The 16,611-nt window shown below is 35.5% G+C and overlaps 1 protein-coding gene across 2 annotated transcripts in view; it reads left to right on the top strand.

The window, feature by feature from the left end:
• LOC122823053 (protocadherin-15-like) overlaps positions 1-16,611 on the top strand; it is a 214,907-nt gene that overhangs the window by 38,143 nt on the left and 160,153 nt on the right. For both annotated transcript variants that reach the window (XM_044102283.1, XM_044102282.1), the window contains exons 3-4: positions 11,099-11,113; positions 11,663-11,728. In XM_044102283.1, the coding sequence (XP_043958218.1) occupies positions 11,099-11,113; positions 11,663-11,728 (81 nt within the window). The remainder of the gene's footprint in view (positions 1-11,098; positions 11,114-11,662; positions 11,729-16,611) is intronic.

Here is a 16,611-nt window from a genome sequence, read left to right as displayed (position 1 = left end):
GTATGCTGTGCTACAGCGACCTATTGACACTGAAAATTTAATTGCAGCTTTAAATTAAAGGACTATGTCAATGATTTTAATGAATATGGACTGCAGTATACCTCAAAGTCTAGGAAATTTGTGACAATTAAAAATTATTTTCTGGAATTAAATTTCAAATTTGTAATTATGGTACTCGGTTTAATTAGTCAATTTAGTTAGTTTATTAAGTTAGTAAAAAGTTATTGTTTATCAAAGAATATACTCTGTGTTTTCCTTCATTTGCTTCGCTGCACATATTTTCTATGAAGTTAAAGAAATTTCTTAATTCGACGTCGTACTGCTTACCTTCCACCATCTCTTACATTCTTATGAAACTGCTGCCTTTTTAGATGACCAGAAGCTCATTATAGGTTATTGGTGACTGGGTGCTAAATCCAGCTTCCTCTGATTAGTGCCGTCACAGTCGTTAGCTGTGTTCAGTCATGTTCTCATTCTGAATTGATCTGACACCCTGAGAAAGAGACAGAAAGTGAGGTAGAGAGAGCAGGAGTCGGGCTAATAAATGAGCTGGTGCGATGACAGAGTGGTGATTCCCTTCAGCAGGGAACTTGTGTGGGTGTGCCAGTGTGTGTGTGTGTTTTTATGTGTAAGTACTTTAGCAATTCATTTTCTCTTGAGACACATCAATCTAAAACAAGGTCACTCTGCATTTCTTCCACAATCCTTTCCTTTTATTGGCCTACTGTTCTTCTACCACCCTCCCATCACAAATCTCCACACTGGCCCCTTTTTAGTCTGTTGTTTCAGTCTTTCTCTACAAATTCTCCTCAGCCTTCCTGTTAGAGCATCGGCTTGACAAAAAATCATTTTCCCTAACAAATTTCCTCTCCTCTGTACCCTCTCTGTCCTCCATGGATGAATGGAGAGATGAACAGGTGATGGATGAATGGCTGGCTGGTCGGATAGACCAGAAAAGACAGAGAGGAATCTGACTCCAGGGAGGTCTGTAGATTGGTATACCTGCTGATGGAAGCTTAAAAAGGACATGACATGAGAACTTTTGGAGGAAATAACACCCCTTTTCTAGTCTGCCTGAGTTGGTATTTTTAGCTTTTACGAATTTAGCTTTTTAGTTCTGTTGGATATGCATTTTTGGACTGCAAAGTGAAACATACACTGAGGCATTAAATAAAATACAGGAATTATGGAAAACCTACAAAAGGTTTTAATATTTTTGTTTAGTCGGTTTAAAAAATATGCTTTTCATAAACAGTTTATCTTTAAAGTGCACCTTGCACATTTATTAAGACCAAAAAGGCTAACATGTGAATACCCACACATAATGCTGTGCTAAGTATGCATTGTTTATATTATAAGGTAACTTATTCTTATTATATAAACTCTCAACCACGATCAAAAAAACGATATATCTTGTATTAATTAGGGAATTTTTAAAAACAAAGATTCCATTGATGATCACTTTTAGTTTAGTTTTGCTCAAATACACAGAACAAATGTTCTTTCTTGACTATAGCCCCATTTACAGTCCAGGGTCTTGATATTCTTTTAACTTTTTCAAATGTTGTCACATTGCAACTCGAAACTTCATTGTGTTACATTTGAATTCTTTGCAACATAGCAAAACAAAGTAGTGTACAGTTGTGATCTGGAGGGAAAAAGATATCTGTTTTTTCCACTTCCAGCTGTGAAAAATGTGGCATACATTGTAATCTGACTCCCTGAATCAAGACTTTGTCGAACCCACTGAATCTCCTTTTTCTCTCTACTTCCCAATTACATTTCCAATTAAGTCCCAGTAAAATGCACTGAAGATGGTTGTTTACTGATGTGACAAAATATGAAACATTTTGGAATTAAAGATTTCCTTTTTAGTTTTTCTTCTTTGGGGATATTTTCAGTTATCCATCAACATCCTCACAAACATCTTTGGGAATAACTCCTGCTGGTATTAATGTCTTTTCACTGTGTGTTCATAAAATTATATCTCCATTTTTTTCAACCATCCTGTGATGTTTTTATTCTTGGTCTCCATTCAAAGTAAGCCAAGCAAAAATGTGACAGATGGTGACAAGTAGAATTCAGTCAAGTAAAACTTACTCAAATTAGCTTTTTTTTCACAATATGGTATGATTTAGAAAACTGATTAAAAATGACTTTGGAAAGTATTTCAAATTCACAAAGAAAGTGCTAAATCAAAAAGTTAACAGCCACTCTGTTTTTCTCTGTAATTAAATCCTCCACTCATCAGATGGAGAATCTACATCTGATGAGTAGATCAGATGTACTCATCAGATGCAACTAAAGCTCAACTTGGAGCTTGTAGGAAGAGTCTTAACATTTGTGCTACATTTAGTAAAAAAGTGAAGTTCTACATGCACTAAATGTGGGTTTGCTGATTGAGCATAACTGAAATGGAGTGTTTATTATTTTGTATTTCAGGAAAAATTACTTAAAGAATCAGAATCATAGTGATTACAAACGAGGATTTCAATATTTTCAAAGCAACTGCGAAGTTTTTAACCCTATAGTAATGTCATCACTAAAGTCCCAGAATCAGCAGAAAGCAGGGTTTTTGTTGCTAATATTACATTCGCATAAGGCCCAACAATTTATATCTGAATGCTGGAAAGAAACATTGATACTGAGAAATTTGACAAACATTTTTAGCGCTTCAAATAGTGTTTTATTACTCGAGACCACTTTTTAATGGTCTCGTTTCGGACTCGACCGCACATGGTCTCGGTCTTGTCTCGGTTTCGGACGTTGAGGACTCGGGGCTTTATTTCAATGCACAACTGTAAAATGATGACTAAATTGCCAGCATATTGTCCAGTTTATTTAGCATCCATGCAAAACATACCGATTAAAATACAAGCAATAACGTGACTTACTAATTGTTTCTGTTACCACTGTCACCCATCGCCTCCCTCTTTCACTCGCACGCTCCAAGACATGCGCAGTGGTTTTCTCTGAGCAGAAGAAGATGTCTATCTAATTGTCGATAATAGAATCCCACTACATAAATTATAAGAAATCCGATGGCAACAGCTAATTTAGTAGCGCTTTGCTTTCACAGAGGTCTAACTTTTATCGTCACTTAGAAAAGAAGCTCAAACAAAGGTAAGCTCTGCGGACGTGATGTTAGCAAAGATAACTGTGGAGGGACAAACTGTATGAAAAAAGCATTCATTCACTGCGCTGAATCATTGCGCACATTACTATATTTATTAGCTTTTCTACACTTTTCTTTGTTTTCTCTACACTTTAATGTTTTCTGTTTATTTTTGCTACTCTTGTTTCTGCCACGATAGCTTAAATTCTCCACATGTGGGACTAAAAAAGGATTACCTTATTTTATTTTCTAACTCTACTCTGTTATAGTGTTAATTCTTCCTCAGATTATACTACTGTATAGCTTATTGTACATAGTAAGGCAAACATTAGATGATGCATACATACACAAAACAGAGTTTCACAAATATTTGAAAAACAAAGACAAACTAATTAGGTAGTTGACATTTTAAGCTGTCATTAGGATCTTACGTTAGCATTTATCAGCTCAGCAGCAACTGCAAACAGCCATGTCCATGTGTAGACTTCCCCGGAATGTGAACCCTTAGATTTTGAATGGCTGCCAACATTCCCAAATCCAGCATAATCCTTGACAGACAAAGGTTGAAAGCTTAAAAGGATAAAACAAAGCAGCTTTCCTGTAATACAGTATGTTCAGCCTTCCTGTTAGCTGCCAAAATCTCTCTCCCTGTTTCAAAGCATCAACCTGAGTAAAAGTTCATGGAAATGATTTCTTTTACCTTTTTAGATCATTGTATTTCTTCAGATTTATCTTTAAATACTAAACTTAGACTTTACTTCTTCCTCAATAAGAACTGTCCCATCTGATTTCCAGTCAGTTCGGTTATGCCTGAAGTCTGGTAATTATCACCAGTTAATCAGAGCAAGGCAAATTCTTTATACTGTCATAGAAAGTCATGTTGTATTACTGGTCATAATTGGCATACCAAACTTATGAAGAAATATTTCTACAGTATATAACAAGTATATGGGTTTAGTTTCCTTCTACCATAGGGTAACAACAATTAACCAAATCTAAACATTTGTAACAGTTTTTATTAGATTCTTGCAGATCAACTTACCCCTCCTCGGTGTTTTTCTCCCCCTAAGAATATGTTAAATATCATTTAACAAGCATTAATATTTTTTTACCTAGTGAACGTTTGATCAGCACACAGCCCCATGTGAACACGTAGACACACACAGTTAGCATTGTCCGGGTGCGACGCTGAGTCACAACCTCAGCATGTATATTTAATGGTAACCCTAGCATGTGTGAGCAATGCAGAAAGGCATATGGGCTCATTCGTGTGAACTGTATAGAGTGATGTGAATAGACTGTGTGTTTTGTATGTGTGTGTATCTTGGATACAGTTGCTAAGCTGTGTGTTTGTGAGGGCTGAGACAACATGGCTTGTTCTCAGCCAGCCACAGAATGATCGGACTCTAGTGACCGCTTGTAGTCAAGTTACTTGTCTTCTTTCTCAGACAGACTTTGTTTGCTGTGGCCCTTGGTGCCTCTCTAACCTGCTTATTGTTTCTGCAAAACAATATGGACCTAATTTGAATTGTAAATATTAATAAACACAACGTTTTCTTTTTTTTTTAATTGGGTTTTATGGAATGTGAATTAAGTTTATTTTTCATTGACAGGAGTATTGTTTTAGGTTAATTTTCATGAACTTGGTACCTTGAAGTTCAGGGTACTGAACAGCTCAGCAGAAAACAGGCTCAGTAACTTTGACCTTTTTCTTTTTTACAGACACATTACAGTTAACAAAAAAGAGGGAAAAGCATAATAATCGCAAAAGAAAAGGTGCAGGCATATTTTCATACACTTAAAGGGCATAAGTGTCTGCATACAAGAGTACTAACTATGACAGCACATTGAATTTGAAGGTATGCCTGCCAGAGTCAAAGAGAAGAAAATTTGCATTTTATTGCCGTTAACCCTTAATCTTGAATTGCTTGCTGACACAGCTGAGAGAAGCAGAAGCACTGTAGCAACCAATTTAAGTGCTAATTGTACTAAGGCAAAAATATATTTAAAATTTAAATTAAAAAAGCTGTCTGTAAAAATGTATAGAGCTAGATTTCAAATTGCTCCAGCGTGTCTTCAATATATGAAACATTTATCTCCCTTTGTGATCTATTCGTCTTTATATGCTGCTTAGTTGCAAACCAGTTTCCTTTTATCATTTCTTATATTTTTTATGGAAAATAGGCAGACAATTAGAAATACGATGGGGGCTGTAAAGACATGGTATAGGAAAGGAAAGGAAATGAAGCTAGAAACTGAGAGAGGCAGAGAGCGCTGCCCCATAGAGAATAAATGGGTGGCTAGTAAAATATGAGGGGCATCAGCTTACACTGAAGGATAAAAAGGCAGTCAAGCACAGGATACACATCTGTCATCTGTGCCTACACACACTGGCCAGCTGGTGGAGTGTGATGTAACTAGTGATTGTTGTTTGATAGTTTTTATAGCTTCCTGGTTGCTGACCTGAAATGAACCTTTAGGAAAGCATCAAAAGACCGATGGCAAAATCCTGAACCATAACCAGTTCTGCAATGTAGGCAAGAATTTTCTCAAAGTTCAACTCAGGGCAGAGTTCTTGTCTTGTCTTCTTTTATTACACTGTATATGGCACACTGTGAATCACGCCTCATTACTCTGCTTCCTTCTAAAGTCACTTTCACAACAGGATAGCCAGGGGTGGCTTGGTCTGATTCGATGGAGAATGCCAAAAATGATGTCTTCATTTGATTTGGTTGTATCCCAAAATTGATTTTTGAAAGCTCACTAAACTGTCTGGACAACACTGTGGAATTACTACAAGTACTTCTTCAAGATGGTGCTGCCTGAAACAAAGATTGATCAGGTGGAAAAGCAGCATACAGAAGAAGAAAACACCTAATCAATGGTCAATAATCCTTCCCCTTAACATGGCTTGTTCGCAATGAAAACAAGCCATGTTTTCAGTGCTAATTTAGTAATACTAAATTAGCACTTAGTAATACTAAATTAGTCCAGATATTGAGTATCTGTTTTGTCATTGGATTTTTAACCTAAATGGTTTTTTGCAAGAAAAATGTCTAGTAAGATCAGTTGCTGAGATAAAAGCCTATGCAGCATATTTCTCTTTGATGTTTTGAATGCTGCAGGTTTATCATCTTAGACTGCTTTCACACAAACTAGTTTCAGACCAACCCCAAACAAAACAGACAGAGGGGAATTACCTGCTCCATCTAAAATACATTAAGGTAACATCTGTTATGGTTACACCCCAAGAAATAAAAAAACTTTCTTGGAGTCTTTTAAGGCCAATCATGTTCACCTGGTTCCCTGCTGCTTTTTTCCTTTTTCCCTGTCTAGTACTGTTTCCAGTGAAATGTTTTTCTCTTCTAGTGTAGCTACTCAAATGTGTCCCTTGATACATTCAGGAACCGACATTTAGTCTTCTGAACTTCTAAATTCAGCTAATGATCCCTTATTTTGTAAATATCTAACAGAAAATTATTTGAAGCTGAAGGGAAGTTTTGTAAGAACATCTTATCACATTGTAAGTGACTCTACCTATTTATTTAACTTCATTTATTAATTCTTTTAAAAAGTTTTCTGGACTTAAAATAAAATATATAACGTAGCAGCCCCAATACGGTGTTTGAAAAAAACAAAAACCTACAAGCTCAAGCATGGTATTTTGTAGATACAAGATGACCATGTCTGGTTTTTCAGAGCTGCCGTCCTGCAGCGTTTAGATGCATCCTTTCCCCAACACACCTGAATCAAGTGACTCATTACCTGGTCTCTACCGAGCTGAATGGCATGCTGATTGTGGAATTTATTTGATTCAGGTGTGTTAGAGTTGGGATGCAGCAATTAATGATCAATATGCAGCATCCACCTGTGGTGTATGGGTATGAATACGGTGCGGGATCTGTGCTGCAGGTTTTATGCTGACTGCTTAAATGCATTTTACCTCTTTCAGTATAATCAGGATTGTTGTGAACAATTCTCCACATATCACCTGCATTTGATATGGGTGTGTTATTATTACTCAGGGTGAATTAGTGGCATATTATTGGTGGGTCGACTTTAATCAGCTTGTTTCATCAATAGATTGTTTAGGCAGAAAAATATGTGTTGATTTCAGAAGAGGGAGTGATCATCTGTCACTTTCCTATGTCGCAGCCTTTGAGCGGCCAGGTATGCTTCTTGTACCTGGATATCGATCATAACCTCACCGATTTTGTTCTGGGTCATTGCCCCTCTTTGTTGCCAACCTGAACTCTTTTAACACTCCTGTCTCAGCAGGTCTGAGTCTTCAAAGAAAGGAGCCTGAGAAAACACCTTTTAAACAATTACTTGTTGTTTGAACTTTCCTCCCTGGTTGTGTCGCCAGTCACTCATCATCATGACTCTTTGGCAGCATCTGACCTGAAAGCTGCTCCCAAGAAGCAGCTAGCTCTGTTCTAGCTTGCACATTCAAACTTTTATTGTAAAATCTGCTTTACTAAACATCTTGGGTTGAAAATATAGGTTATATCATTTGTATAACCTGGATTCCCGTGGTATTCCCGTGAGTGCTTTCACCTGTGAACGTTAAAAAGGTTTTATTAGATATTTGTACAGGCAAGACAACTTCCTATATACAAAACAATAATATGAAATCTTCCTGCCCAAAACATTGCATTCCTCACATTGCAGTCACATATTAAAATAATGTTTCTAAATGTACATAATTGTTTTAAATTTGATTGTTGTTCATTTTGAAACATACATTGACATTTTGATTTTATCTGGTAAATAATATTTAAAGCAGCAATCACTCTGAAGTACATTTAGAGCTTTGTGGACCACAGAAAACTTTAACCATCTTGCAAACATGAATAAGATCGCAAGTGGCGTGGTTGAAATTAAGTTTCACAATCACGAAAACCCAGATGCTTCTCATACATCATTAACCACCATGTCAAATATTCTGACCACTCTTACTTAAAAAGATTTGGAAGTTGTTTACTATCCACCAAAATTTCACTTCAAAGTGACTGCATTACCTCTGATCCATGCTCTCAACTTCAGCTTTCCGACAGGTCTATTAGAAATTGATACAACCAGGTCCTATCACTACTTGCTTCATTCCACTTCAAACAGTAAACTACTTTTCCAAGCTTATCACCAGCTATTCAATAATTCCTGGTACTTTCAACAAAATTAAGATGTGAATTTCAACAAACTCACATCTAAGTTTGCAAAAAACATCAAAGGCTAGTTTACGTAATACAAGAACTGTTTCAGTAACACTAGAAGCAGTCGTTTTAATCGCCAGATCTTCAGAATGTACTTTTATAGCTTGACTCTATATGACTGCATAATTTTTAAACTGAAACATATGTTAATGATGATAAGAAATGCAGAAAAAGTTAAGAGCACCCCATTATTAAATAACTTAAGGTAGCTTTACAAGCAAAGAAAATGATTTGAATGTGATCTTCTGGTGAAGACACATTTAATCTAAAAAATGCATTTACTTTGGTCTAATTTATTTTAGTAGTTATTTATTTAATATTATTTTATATCTTTATTTTTCATTCATATTGTGAAATATAAATGACCTTTTAAAATCATTTTCTTTTCTCTTTCACAGAAGTTCTCATGTCAGTTACTGGTGGTTCTAGTAAAGATGTGCGAGGCATCCAATTAATTTGTTTTTATGGAATGACAGTCTTCCTTTGAATGAAAAAGTCTGTTTATAGTTTGAGTACAGTTATATATCAAGAGTGAAGGGAATCTGCTGACGAAACAGATATTCTTTTATCTAGAATTATGTTTTCCATAATTGATACCCCATGCTGAGAAAACTTTGGACAGTGATGGCACTGCAGCATTGCTTGGCCCTCCACTATATTTCACAATACAATGCAATCATCTCTTTTTGATTTTGCATTTTCTTGGCAACAATTTATCAAAGCAGACATTTAAACTATTTACATTTAGCGTCAGGGCATTGTAGGTAGATACAATAATGTGAAAAAATTAAACACCCCAATTAATATTCAGCTCGCTAATAGGGAATGCTCACATATTGATGTCCAGTCTCATTGTTTTATTCTAAACCACTCACAAAAACCATGATGAATTTGGTTTTTGCTTAAAATGTCCTCCCTCTGTGGGGAAAACATGGAAGCTGGTGGTGAATTTACCCAGAGACAGACCGACCACACTGACACCGGTGTAGTGGGTCAACTATGTCAGTTCCTTCAAGGAACTGATATTTAGATAGTGGACACTTAAAATCACCTGGAGATTAAACTATACTGGAGTCTTGTAAAAACACTCATTGTTTTTACAAGAAAGGTTAAATCAGACTCTCTCTGATAATTCCCCTTTTCCACTGGCTCGAGTGGCTTGGCACGCCTCTAATCCGCTCATCCTCGTTCTTCTCTGCGTGGAGCCTGTTGTGTTTGCATTGAGATACAGCTAAATTTCAGGCTTGACCTTAAAGTCCATGCAGTTTTTCATTTACCTTTAACTTGCTGCTGGTGGACCTGAATTTATCCACTTTTGGGAAAATAAGAGATATTTCTATTCTATCCTTTTTACTATCCTCAATTTAAAATTTTGACTATTATGACAATCCAAAATGTTCCAGGCAATGCTGGGAGTTCTTTTGAATGTCCTTCATTTGTGGACTTTTTAAACACTCACTCAAATACATAAACTGCTCTGAACTGCTTTCTGAAGACCTGATTTTAGGTGTTTTGGAAACTTTTTTTTACTTTTCTCAAATGACTGTTAATTCATGTTTTTTTTGACGTACAGGACGTTGTATTGTATACGCTCTGCTTTGTTATAAGAACACTTGTCTGTTCTAACTTTTTCAAAACTTAGCGGCGTGAAAGTTGACAAAGATCTATAAGAGAGTGAATCCCCTGTTAACCATTCTGCTTTGAATTTTGATATGTTATCTAGTCCATAACCTCATTTTATAGAGAAGATCAATCGAAGAGCCTATCTGGAGTTTGTGGCACAAAGCAGAAAGACTGTATCTTTTTAAACAAGTTCCAGGTTGATGTTTTTAGCTTTTTTAATGAAAATAAACTTATATATTGTTCCCATGCTATGTTACTCAGTTATAGTTACTAATTTGGGTTTGAAATATGTTTTTAATCACCAAATATTTAGCATTTTAGTTTTCTTTCTCTTAAAATACTAATTTATGCTATGTATATTATTGAAGGCTGTGAGTATTTTATTTCTTGTTGTGTTTGTATTCATGTCTTCAGCTGAGATATGCAGATATTTTCCCCACTTCCCTGCAAAATTTTCAATTAAATGAAGTAATTTCAATACTTGCTGGGTAATCCTAAACTTTTTGAAACATCTTTGTTTTCTAATGCTCATATGTGTCTGTTCTTTCTTTTCTTTACCATAATCTTTACACATTTATTCTCTGCTGCTCTTAAAAACAATAAACTGTACAGATGATTGTTGAAATCATTTGTGTCACACGATAATGTGTTATAATGGGAAAACGAGGTAGAGCGGCCTAGTGAGAGGAAGAGAGAGTGTGATCATTGTTCCATGAAGTCTATTTTCTCAGTGAGCAGATATCCATCTTCCAGGTTTCCTCTGGGATTTTCCCGACCATCCTGTGTAGCTGTAGTGTGATGTCGCTTAATGCAGGTGGCTTATTTTCATGTATCCTGGCAAGGACAGGATGTGTGGAGGAACAACTAAGTGTTGGCAGCCATTTTACTACAAATGTGACAATTTTATGCCTCCAGCCGAGGTTAATGATGTTTTCCACTTGTATTAATACGTTGTAATAAGTGAGGGAAGTCTGATACATCGACTTCACACATCTATATTTGACTTTTTCTTAAAATCTTTACACCTCTTTTTACCCTGCTTATTTTTTCTAATATTTATCTTCTGATCTTTCCTTCTTCCAATACCTCCCTGACTTCTGTCCTTCTTCCCTCCTTCCTGGTGTGGTCTGGCTGTAACTATCTACAGACTGGCAATATGAGGGTAAGACTGATCTCCCCTTTTCATCCTTCGTTAAACATGTTCACATACTCTGCTGGTTAATTTATCCTGCTGACCCAGCAGAGATGGTTATAGCGAATTAGGCCCGTCTCTTAAAAAGCGCTACTTTAATCTGTTTTTACTGTCAGTTCCTGCTTCTCTTAGCTCACCTTGTTTTACACTACATTACATCTAAGTTATAAAATTCTTGTGCTTTTTTTTTCTTACGGTCTATGCTTCCTCACTGAACAGAGAACAATGAGGTTAATAAACTGTAGACTATATGTGCACAGCTCATGCTTTATTTATCTTTATGAGTTTATTGCTGTTGTTCTTGCAGCATTTTGTACACACTTCAGGGCCTTTTTCAAATAATTTTTTTTTTTTTTTATAGAAATACTAAGCGTTTATCAAATAAACCCACCCAGAGGGTTCCCAATAAAGTTTTATATCACCTTTTTTTTTTTTTACATAGTAGATGTGAAGAAGAATAAAAAAAACACCATGGAGGTATCAGTGTAATCTTATCTTGACTGTTTTTTATCCTTTCAGAATGTAAACTCTCCCGTTCTGGTCCTCCTGCTACCATCGTGGCCATAGATGAAGAAAGCCCCAATGGTAAAGTACTGCTGTGTTCTATCATTTCATACTTTAGATTAAAAAAAAAACAACTGGTGGAGATTGTCATGAATTCAATAAACAATCAAAAAATATTTTTTGCTTTTATTATCTTTTTATATCACACAGCTTTCAAAAGTGGAAAATGCAGGATCGTACATGTAATTACACCTGTGTCTGCTGTAACATGTCACAGGAAGTTCCATCTTGATCACATGTTTTTGTCTGAATCAAAAAGCTTGTGGTATTTCAGGTTGGGATATTTGACTACTGTCTTTTAGAATTGGAAAGTCCTTAGAAGTTTGTTGGTTTCCTAGCATGGACCTGGTTTTTCAGCATTACTGACAAAGCATTAATATTTGACTCCAAACTCTAGAATCCTCTATTCCGGAATCAATTTTGTTATGTTTAAAGATCATTATCTAGTTGGAACTCCCAATTAACTCCATCCCCTTACTTTTAGTCTACTCATCAATAACTTTTCTCTAATTTTATAGGAGTGATTTTTTTTCCCTTTCATACTGTAATGGTAGCCAGGAGTATTGGATACCAGTGAATTGACCTATATATGTATATTTTTTAATCAAATGAAATCAAATTTTGTTTATTATAACTGATTTATAAATAGTAATGAAGTGGAATTAAAAGGGCTAAACATCCAAGGGGTGAGTATGTCTTACAGACACTGTATAGTATCAACTCATTATATGTTAGGTCTTTTTAAACTCATTTTAACGTGCAGTCCTTAAGTTAAATTTAAGATTTTTCATAACAATCCTAATTTATGCATATTGTACAATATACAAGAACTTGACGGTTAATAAAATTGTCTTTCATATTGTTTTTTGCTCAAATTAAAAAAAAAAAAAAAAATGTTTTAAAAATATGTAAATATAATTTGTAATCCTAAGAGAGAATTTGTAATACTTTAAAATCCATAAAAGGTATTTTAGCGCTCCTTAAAATGTAATAAAATTAATTTCAGCCCAGGACACTGAACTCTGTTCATGTCTGTTCTCAAGCTATTCAAACACACGTCTTTGTTCGACGCTTTAACAAAGATCTCAGTCTGCGTATCACATCCTTGCCTTGTCTGCAGGTTGTGTTAAGCACCAGATGATGCTTGGCATGCAGCCTGAACTCATTAATTCATTAGGCCTGTACCAACAGTATCGCTTAAATCCAATCTGTGTTGCAGAGGAAATGACCTAAATCACTGTGTGACCAGTGCACCAAAAATATATAATTAACTCTTTATTACCCAGCCTCTGATTTAGCTGATGGTTAAATTTTATTAGCTTTAATGGCTTCTTCGCTGTTTTTGGATGCAGCTTTTGCCGACTGTTGCACCACACCAAACAGGTACACTGTACCGCAGAATATATGTTCTTGTCTCAGTCAAACTATTTCCTAAAATATCAGTCTTTAAATATGAACTTTGAGGAGTGGAGGTGAATTTGACAGTAAAATTATAACTTTAGAGGAAGGATTGTGTTTATTCTGCAATATTTTTTAATTTACCCCCTGGAACGTAGGTAAATTAAAAGTTTGATTTCCACATGATGTACTTTGTTAATTTTAATTAAAAATGTTCTCTTCTCTTTTTTTTTTTTGCATTTTCTGGAACTCTCCTTTCTTTCTGGTCAATAAAGATTTATGTCAAGTGAAGCTGTGCCGAGATAATTTACCTTCCCAAGCTGCATTTTTTCTACCATTTTAGATATGCTTTATGAAAAAATCTGCAAATGGGTGAATTATTTTGAGTCCCATTCCGCAAATAAAAAAAATTACAAAAAGGGTGGTGGTCCACTGTAAGCCCTTGCTTGGTAATGTTGCTATTTGACTTTGCCTAAGGACATGCTGAATACTTCTAAATAATGCCCATAGTAAATGGTGCCTGTGTTTCTGTGTAATGCATTTCAATTATGTTATAATGTTGACTGTTTTTTTACCATATTAAATATTTTACTATATTCAACAACCAGTAAATACATGACCCCATTGCCTTTATGTAACATAGCTGTTCAGCCAGCTAGCAGCTTGCCAAATGGAGTTTTAAAACTGTTAATGGTGTTTATGTTTATTGAGCTCCCCATTAGCATCAGCAGCATGCTGCATCAGCTACTCTTCCTGGGGCCAGTTTACTGGATTTCAAACCTTTATACTCTAAGTTTTATGTGACCTGAAAAGATTTCCACACAGACAAATTGGTCTTCAGTATTGTTCTTTAAGCCAGCTTACTGTCAGTGCAGAGCAACACGCTGGGCAGGGCAGGTGCTGCACAACTTAATGTTTTTAACAACCAGACAAAACTTAATCTGGCACCGTTGCATTGGGAACAGTACTGGTGAGAATTCTTTTGAAACCATAACTTCTGTTTTTAGCAACTTTACACAAATATACAAACTTGGCCAAAAGATGACTTCACAGCACTAAATCACTTAACACAAGAAAAGTTTCATTATCAGACAAAGAGGTGGGGAATTGTTTTTTTTTTTAAATAATGTATGTAAACATCTGGTTTCAGATGCTAGAAACCAAACTTTAACACTTACAGCTTATTCTTTGTTTGATTACACTTACCAATGACAGGTTTTATAAAACAATTGGAATATGTGTCTTCTCAAATCTAGACTTTACCATGCACACAAAGCAGTATTAAATGACTGCAGAAGATTTTGGTCTAAATTGCCTCATCATATCAAAAATCATTCTCTTAATTGCTTCGGAGTAGAATTCTTTGGCAGATTTGAGGAGAAAGCTGAATAATTAAAATTGCTTTGCATCACTGAGCGTGTAGTTATGTCGGAACATAAAAACCCTCATCACTTTTAGACAAGACTAAAAATCATAGGACGAATGAAGGCCACAAAAGCCTTTCTCCAAAAATAAATAACAGAGAAAAAGCAGTTAATGAACAAACATATTGTACAAGTCTTATACTACACTACAAGTTGAGTTTGTCTGACTCAACTACACACTAAAATTTTGATTACTAAATTAATTTTTTCTAGAAACCTTGTTTTGTCTCAGAAAATAGCAAGCGAGAGCTGATCACAACAATCCACACCGACATTACCGGAGATTAGCATGGAAACATCAGACATACGTTTCCTTTTATCCCCACAGCTTGCTGGTATCTGCTGATTGCTTAGTGCTGTTGGTTGTTCATTACTGTGGAGAAATTCATGCAATTTCTATTCACCCTTTTTACTATTTTCAACAGTTCTTCTTCTATATACATTATATGTTACTGGAAGGGGAGGCTGCATGCAGGGATTTGCTTTTTTCTACCCTACCATCCTGATATTCAGTGGTGAGAACAAAAACATCTAACAGGTCTTTGTAGAGTTTTTCAGTACAAAGCGAAAGTGAACTAAAATAAGCGATCACATTGATATTCTGGAACTTTTCACATAAATAACGCTGAAAACCTAAGTGAAGATACCGACACAATTTTATATAGACTGGTTACTTTTTGTTTTGGCTGTGTCAATGCAGCACATATGTGGTTTATATAAAATAAAAGCCCATTTACTTTTATTGTAGAAATGCTACCTAGTAATTTATTCTACTAAAGTAATTATTCTTGTAATGTCGTATAACAGGTGCAGTACAGTTCAGAATATCCTGCAGTATGGAGATCCGGTCTGGTTTCGGAGCTGATTTTTAACCAAAAACCGGAATAATGAAGCTATTTACAATTTGTTCTACAGTAGTGAGCCAACCTCTGCAGATATTCTTCCTTAACAACTCCTCTAAAGACACCCTGAGGCTGAGAATCCCCATCATGGAATATCAGCTTTTACTCTATCTAGGAGGAACACCTACACATTCAGTTCTTTTTTTACTTATCTAGCTACTCAGCTGACACTGCAAGACAATTTTCTGTACAACGTGACAATAAAGGCTTGCCTTCTAGTGCTTTGGAGAAATATTGGTACCCCTTCATCTTTTCTGCATTTTGTCATACAAACAGATAATGTAGGAATTTTCTGTAATTGACTTAGATTAATGCATAAACATGAGAATAATGGAAAAGAATACTTGGTTTTTAACATGATTTACGTTTATTTCTTCTGCCCTTCAGTCAACTCATTAGTAAATGATTCAACCCTTGCATATTTTACTCCAAGTACAAGTATGAGTGCTTTGTGATGGCCTCCAAGGTTTTTGAGAACATTACTAAACCAAACTCTTGATGAAGTCCAAAGAAGACACCTGACAGTTTGCATATAAGTAAGGGGAGAATTTTAAAATGGACTTGGGTAACAAAACTGTATTCCATGTTTTAAACACCTCTTAAATCACTACCTGACCAGTTAACCTTGAATGTGAACAGAACGAAACGGCTTTAAAGAAATGTTTTTGAAGTTACTCTGGTGGAATTAGACCAAAATCAAACTTTATGGGAAGCTGGATTGAGCTAAATACAGGGCATTCTAGGAAGAAAAGTTGTTACTTTGCAATAGACTTGAGGCAGGTTCATTTTATAGTACCTCTAAACAAAGTGAGAGCTAGTATGGACTGGAATATATTGAATCATATTTATTGGAATGACCAGGATCTACATCTAATTGACACTGTTTGGCACCACTTGAAAATCGATGTTCCTATACTTTCTGGACTAAGCTGGAGATATTTTGCAAAGCTTACAATTTCACCGTTATGCGCCTCTTTGTATGTGTCCACCACGCGATATTCCGATAATGTACCTTAAAAGTAGTGCCTGTACGGTGTCAAAGTGTAAAGAAATGGAGGGAATATATATATATATATATATAAGTACTTCATCTCATTTCTTCTTATTTCAGTTCATCTTCCTTAAGTAATACTAGAAACTGGTCAATAACTAGATCTGGCTCCACATCTTTTTTCTTGTG

The sequence above is a fragment of the Gambusia affinis genome, linkage group LG20 (genome assembly GCF_019740435.1).
Source record: "Gambusia affinis linkage group LG20, SWU_Gaff_1.0, whole genome shotgun sequence".
NCBI lineage: Eukaryota > Metazoa > Chordata > Actinopteri > Cyprinodontiformes > Poeciliidae > Gambusia > Gambusia affinis.
Note: the sequence above shows the minus strand (reverse complement) of the source record. Positions and strands in the feature narration are given on the sequence as shown.